The following is a 7,174-nucleotide window of genomic DNA, read 5'->3' on the forward strand; positions in this document are numbered from 1 at the left end:
TTTTTCTTTCTTTCTCTCTCTCTTTCCCTACTTCGGGTCTTAGTTGCAGCATGCAGGATCTTCATTGCGGCACATGGGGTCTTTTTTAGTTGCGGCATGAGGGATCTAGTTCCCTGACCAGGGATCAAACTGGGGCCCCCTGCATTGGGAGCATGGAGTCTTAACCACTGGACCACCAGGGAGGTCCCTGCAGTTATTACTTTTTAACTGTAACTCATTTATTGTTTGCTTGTAGATTGTTGGTCTTCTCCCCCAAAATACTTGCTCCTTGTAAGCAAAGACCTTGTCCCTGTTGTTCATGGCTCTATTTTAAGCACCTGGAAGGGTGCCTGGGACGTGGTGGTTGTGCGATAAATATTTGTTCATGAATGAATGAATAATGCAAATTAACAACCTCAGGCTGTGGAGAATATTAAATGAGATGACAATGAAATACACCTGGCACAAAGTAGCACTCTAAATCTAGGTCTTTCCTCTTTATCTTCCCTCACCTCCTGTATCCAATCCTTCAGCAAGCAAGCCAGCTTAACCTCAGCCTCAAAACATAAACTGAATTCTCAGCTTTATTCATCTCTACTACTCTAGTCAAGCCACCCTCACCTCTCACCTGGACTACAAGTAACAGTCTCCTAGCTGATCTTCCTGCTTGCTCCACTTGCTCCTGTTTCTCTCAAACCCCGATCCATTCTCTACAGCCAGGGAGATCTTTTAGAAACACAATTCAGATCATGTCATGACCCAACTTACTTAGTAACATAATCAATAGCTTTCTAGGTACTTAGAATTAGTCCAAACTACTCTACATAGCCTGGCCCCTGCCATCCTCTTAGATTTCATCTGCTTTAGGCTAACTGGCTTTCTCTCTCTCTCTCTCTTTTCTGGATTTTAACAAATTTATTTCCACCGTAGCGCCATAGCACGGATGGATTCTTCTGTCTGAATCTTTTGCTAGCTGACTCCTTACTGTCATTCAGACTTCAGCTTAAATGGGGCTTCTTTTGAAAGGAAGTGTCACTGATCTAAACTGGTTATTTCTTCTCACACTGCTCTATATAGCACTTAATACTATCTAATGCTTACTTGTTTGTTTCTTCCCAACTAGGTTTTAAGCTTTGTGAGTTCCGAGACCTCACCTGTCATGTTCTTCGCTCTATCTTCAAAGCTAGAGAAATGCCTAAAACATATAGTATACGCTTAATAAATATTTGTTGAATAAATAAAACACTGTGATAATGATGACAGCTAAACCTCAGAGGACTTGGCCACAAATTCTAACAATTTTCCCAGGAATAAGATTTGCAGTTCCGAAGTTAAATCCTGGAAGACTGTGGAAACCCGACAATACAATATCTGGGGCTGAAGTCTGGGGGAATCGGAGGGAATATATTGCAATTTTGGCCTTTTTTAACCTACCCAAGGACGCCGGAGACCTTGCAAAAGGGAGGCCTAGAATCTTTTGACCAGAAAATCCAGCCCAGCCACAACGGGTATTATCCATCCATGATTCTTTGCAGCCGCTTTTACTGGGTTGCAAAGGCGCAAACACCTCTAGGACCCCGGGTTCCTTTCTGTTTCTTTATGAATGAACCGGGTCTAGTCTGCGCACGCGCAGCTCCTGGTTCTCCCGCTCCACGTGAGGCCCGCCCTTTGCTTCTGCCAACGGCTCCGCCCCTATCCTTTCTAGTGGACCAATGGCGAGCGGCCTGGGGGGCGGAGCCCTGAGCGGCGCGGCAGTGTAGTTCCCCGGTCGCCCGGCTCCCTCGCCTTAGTCTTGCTGTGTTGTGATCACGTGGCCAGCTCCGGGCGCGGCGCTTGTTTTGGTTTCCCTCTATCTTGCCCCTGGCAGCTTCAGGGTGAGCGGCTTTCCTGTGCCGGTTGCTACACCTGCCTGCACTCGACTTTCTCTTCTTGGGGCTCTCTCAGCCCCAAGTTCTGCAAGCCCCTCGGGGCCGGTTCCTGCCATGCCGTTAGTTCGCTACAGGAAGGTGGTCATCCTCGGATACCGCTCCGTAGGTGAGTCTCGGTCTTGGGTAGAGCACGGATGCACCGCGGCTTTTTGGCCAGAGGAGGCGCACTGCCGCGGGTACGCGACCCAGGGAGAAATGGTGGCATCCTTAGAACCAGCTTGTAGAGCGAGGATTGAAAGGTTGGAGTTGAAAAGGCTGGGGTGGTGGTAGTGTAGAAGGCTGCAGGAAGCTGGAGCATGTAAGAGTTAACGTGGGCTTTACTGCTGGATCACCGCGGTGGTCCTCAGCGTTACTCTGGGGGGTGGAGGTGGGGTCAGGATTTGATGGCGGGGGCGCGGTCTGGGTGGGGCAAGTCTCAGGTGTCCGGTGCGGGACTGACTGGGTCCTAAGGAATCCCGGATCTTCCCAGGGGTGGGGTGGGGTGGGGAAGGGCGGCGGGAAAGGCTTCCTGCGGCGCTACTGTATGCATCCGGTGGCCAAGGTGCAGCGACCTAGGGCGAAAAGAGGGTGAAGGTAGCCTAAGGGAAAGCATTGCATGGGGCATTCCCAGGCTAGGATGCTAATTTGGGGTCCCCTTTAGTCCAGGGCCACAGCCCGAAAGGACAGAGGATGTGAATATGGATGGGTGATTTGGATAAAATTACCTCTGCTTCCTACAGGGAAGACATCTTTAGCACATCAATTTGTGGAGGGCGAGTTCCTGGAAGGCTATGATCCTACTGTGGAGAATAGTGAGTAGACTTCTCCCCTAGGGATTGGGTAGGGAAGGCTTGGGTGCCCTGTCCAAGTCCATAGTTTGGGATTTTCCTGGTGCCAGAGGGATGATTTAATTAGACATTAAATCTAATCTCCTCTAGCAATCCTGTTCTGAGTGGAGCTAGAGTGTGCATTTCCCAAGATACTGCGTCCAGGATGGTGTATATGTAGACAATAAGAAGCCTAACATTGTCTCTCCAGGTTCCTGGAGAGCTCTCTAGACCTGGCCCATCTATGTCAATATATAGGGGCACAGATTGCTAGTCCTACAAGGCACCTCACAGTCAAGTTTTCTTTTCTTTTCAGCTTACAGCAAGATAGTGACTCTTGGCAAAGATGAGTTTCACCTACACCTGGTGGACACAGCAGGGCAGGTACCAGTTTGGGGTAGGGTATCTAAATGTGGCAGTTCAGTCCTGGGAGATGAATTCTGGTAGCCTCTGAGGCTCATCTGTAAAGTAGGATTAAAAGAAAAGCATTTTAGCAGCATTTCAGTGTGCAGCGCTGATTGGAGCTACTCTATTAATACTTGTTGAACAGAAGTGACTGGAGTAGGGAGTGCCACAGGGAGGGTCCCCAGGATACAGCCCACCAACCTTGGCTATCTGAGTGCTGTGGATCTAGGTATTGATGTTTCTATTTCTTGTCAGGATGAGTACAGCATTCTGCCCTATTCATTCATCATTGGGGTCCATGGTTATGTGCTTGTGTATTCTGTCACCTCTCTGCATAGGTAAGTGACCAAGGTTGTGAGTGGGAGACTTGGGAGGATCTGAGGGCTGTCCCAGAATAAAGTTATAGATTCATTTCTTGTGTTTAAAGTTTCCAAGTCATTGAGAGTCTGTACCAAAAGCTACATGAAGGCCACGGGAAAACCCGGTATGTGGCTCTGGGGGATAAAGACATAGTGTGGACCCGAGGGGAGAGGGAGGACAGAGGGGCATATTGATCCAAATTAAGGAGGAAGTCAGGACATAGATCGTGTCTGGTTTGATGGGGAGTTGTCCTGCTCTGATTTGAAGGAGGTTGGGGTCCATGGGGAACAGAGGGGCTCCTGTAGTAACTGCTGTTTCCTCCCAGGCTGCCAGTGGTGCTGGTGGGGAACAAGGCAGATCTCTCTCCAGACAGGTATGGAAATCTCTGTAGCTTAAGGCAAAGGAAAGTGAGCTGGACTAGGAATGAGCCAGGGTCTTGTCGTGGCTCTGCCACTGATTCAAACCAGTCATTTTACCTCTTCATTTCTAACTTGAAGGGTAAGACAAAACAACCCTTCTATTTCAAAAACTATCATTTCATATTTCAAGCCTCAGTCCTAGGCTCCTGTAAAGATTTTGCAGAGAACATGGGGCCATTGCTGTCCTTCATTTTCATGTCCCAAATTTGCTTCTAGGGAGGTCCAGGCTGTTGAGGGGAAGAAGCTGGCAGAGTCCTGGGGTGCGACATTTATGGAGTCATCTGCTCGAGATAAGCAGGTGCTGGGCCTGAAGATTAGGAAGGTGGTGGCGGTAGCAGTGTTATGGCACTGCTTGGTGGTGGGGATGGTGGGGGAATGGGGTATTCACCTCAGAGTTGGGTGGTATTGGCAGTGAACTAAACGATTTTTTTTGCCCTGAATCCTTATCTCTTGCAGCTGACTCAAGGCATCTTCACCAAAGTCATCCAGGAGATTGCTCGGGTAGAGAATTCATATGGGCAAGAGCGCCGCTGCCATCTCATGTGAGCCCTTGAGCATGGGGTAGCTGCCTTGATTCTGCCCCTGGCACTTGCCAGGCTCCAGTGGGGGCTTGGGGGGGGCAGGCCCTCAGGACTTCACGGGTTTGTTCGGTTGCCAGCTGTGTCCCTTGCCCTCTGGGCACACAGTGTGGTACCCTCATGTTTGCACACTTACCTGGGCTCCAGTGGCCTGGTTGTCGATGTTTACAAAGAGGCAAGGATGTCTCATGGGCACTGTCCTCTAGCTCTGTTTTTGCTAAATAAATGAATTGTTATAACCTATGGAGTTGGGATATGAGTCCTGGGCATTGTTTATTCAGGACCCAGTCTCCTATGTAGGTTTTGGGTATTGGCTGGGTGAGGGGAAATGGGGACTCCTGAAGTGGAGCTGGCTCCCTGGAGTGACAATGTATATATGCAAATAAACTGATTAATCTTTTTGTAGTTGACTTCTCTGTATCTGGGGAGAGCTCAGGGCCAATGTCTCCTTTTCTAAGGAGTGATGACTATGGCCTTTGGTAGAGAATCTTTCCTCCCACCTTGTTCCTATTCCTTACCCCTCACTCATTCAGGACCATTACCCTAAGACTTACTACTTATCTTTCCCACCTTTCTTTTCGACTCTCCTCCTATACAGGTAACCTATTGACTGCCACTCCCATCCAAATTTGTAGGCTCTCACAACCCCCTTAACTACAGAAACACTACCCTCTAGTGGCCGGCTGCCACATGCTGACATAGCTTCCCTTGCGGGGCCTTGGCATTTGCTGGAACTCAGAGAGGATAGGGTTTGGGTGGAGGAAGAAAGACCCTTGTTCCTAATGATGTAAGAATTGTGAAGTGTGAAGGCAGGGACCAAAGTGTTATGATGATTTCAGCTTTTTAAGAGTTGAATAAAGTAAGAAATAATGCCCCTGCTCAATCCCCACTCTCCCCTCTCCATCTCCTCAAGTACCTTTCATTAAAATGGATGTTCTTTGTTCCTTTCATACCTTTCACACCTTTGGAGTTGTGCTACCTTTTTTGGTGTCAAAGCCTATTGCTTCTGCTCTTTCTTATTGACCGGCCAACTCGGTAGGAGGATGGGTTTGGCTAGGAAAATTTGGTCCTACCTGCCTCTACCCCCCACTCCTCCCCAGCAGCCCTAGGGCCTAACTGGCCTAATACCTCCTCCAAGGACTTATAAGGGTTACCTGAATGGTATCCTTCACAGGAAGGGCATAGAGTTCTCCTGCCAGCTGGGGATGCACTCCTGCCAACTCTGTCAATGCACTTAGTTGGGGAAAATGGACAAAATTTAGGTGTGATATTTAGCTGTGACCTTGTTATTGCCTGGCTCCAGGCTAGTTGGGCTTACAGTTGGGGATGACGGTTTGTCATGCTGGTTTTCAAAAGTCCTGCCAGCTGCTTTTGCATCTCTGATCTAGAATCTAAAAAGAATTAAGGGCTGCAGGAAGGAGCATATTCCAAAGAGCAATCTCTCAGGGGGCTTAGGAGTCTCTTTAGGGTTGTAAACACCCTCTCTCCCTACACTAAAATTAGGTCCTTTTATACATCTGACTTGGAATTCTCATTAAGGGTACCTACACTCCTGTTATTTCCATGAGGTCTGAGATAGAATAACAAATGTCTGAGGTTTTCTAGAAGTGTATCAAACAATCTCAAGGCCTGATAGTAGTAAAGAATAGTGGTTAATGGCTGGGTTAAAAGAGTTACTCTTCCACTTAGCTGTGTGACCTTGGGCAGACACTTAACCTCTCTGAGCCTCTGAACCTCTCTCAGTTTCTCATTTATGAAGTGTAGTTAAACCTTCCTCATAGGACTGATGTGAGAATTAAACTGAAGTGATTTATGAAATACTTAGCATAGGTCCTCATACATAATAAACCCTTAAGAAATAGTGGCTATTGTGTTATTTGAGGTCTTTCTGGTGAGGGTCTGCCTCTGGGTGCAGAGTAGGGAGAGGCCTTCTATTTTCCAACTTCTGACTCTTGGTGAACTCATTCCACTATAGCTGGGACAGGTGTGGGGTCAGTGCTGGACTTTTTTGCTGAAATAGACCTGAATGGTCAGTGAAGAGCATATGTCAGTGTGTGGCTAGCACAGGACATATCTGATCCCTCCTATGACTCTGGCCAGTAGGGATTTAGGTCTCCTGCACTGTCCAATATGAAAGCCGAAGGTCACATATTACTATTTAATTTAGTTTTTAAATTAACTAAAATTAAAAGTTCCTCAGTTGCACCACCTACATTTCAAAGTGCTCAATAGCTACATGTGGCTAAACCGTATTAGATAGTGTGTAGTGCATTTCTATCATTGCAGAAAGTTCTATTGGGCAGCACTGTAAACCCTTTCCCACAAAACCAGCCCTGCACCTGATTTGCCTGCCTCTTTCTCCACATCTTAAAAATAATAATAATAAAATAAATATACATGAATACACACACATATCCCAGGAAGAACATGGCCATTGTTTTGCATCATGCATGGCTCAACTTCTCACTTCATGTGGTTTGTTGAGCAATTTTACCTATTTCAGTCTCAATCTCTTCATCTGTAACATGGACATGATTACATGTAATTCATAACGAGGGCGAGGAATAACTAAGAATATATATAAAGTATCTAGCACATTTGTTAATTTGTCTCCTCCTGTCCATCCCGTGGATAGAGTTAATGCAGAGAAGTCATTTCCAATCCCTTCTCATCCAGAAAAATGGGGGGGGGGGGGGTCT

General features: G+C 47.2%; 1 protein-coding gene across 2 annotated transcripts; it reads left to right on the forward strand.

The window, feature by feature from the left end:
• Positions 1-1,800: 1,800 nt before the first annotated feature.
• Positions 1,801-4,823, forward strand: RHEBL1 (RHEB like 1). 2 transcript variants are annotated; one of them, XM_024737017.1, is made up of 8 exons: positions 1,801-2,013; positions 2,627-2,698; positions 3,030-3,097; positions 3,374-3,456; positions 3,546-3,602; positions 3,804-3,851; positions 4,114-4,195; positions 4,354-4,823. In XM_024737017.1, the coding sequence occupies exons 1-8, from the start codon at positions 1,962-1,964 to the stop codon at positions 4,441-4,443; spliced, it is 552 nt and encodes a 183-aa protein (XP_024592785.1). In that variant the 5' UTR covers positions 1,801-1,961; the 3' UTR covers positions 4,444-4,823. The 2 variants fall into 2 exon arrangements, with proteins under 2 accessions (XP_024592785.1, XP_024592786.1); XM_024737018.1 differs by lacking the exon at positions 3,546-3,602.
• Positions 4,824-7,174: the final 2,351 nt, after the last annotated feature.

Source organism: Neophocaena asiaeorientalis, unplaced genomic scaffold (assembly GCF_003031525.2).
Source record: "Neophocaena asiaeorientalis asiaeorientalis breed wild unplaced genomic scaffold, Neophocaena_asiaeorientalis_V1.1 scaffold134, whole genome shotgun sequence".
Taxonomy (NCBI): Eukaryota; Metazoa; Chordata; class Mammalia; order Artiodactyla; family Phocoenidae; genus Neophocaena; species Neophocaena asiaeorientalis.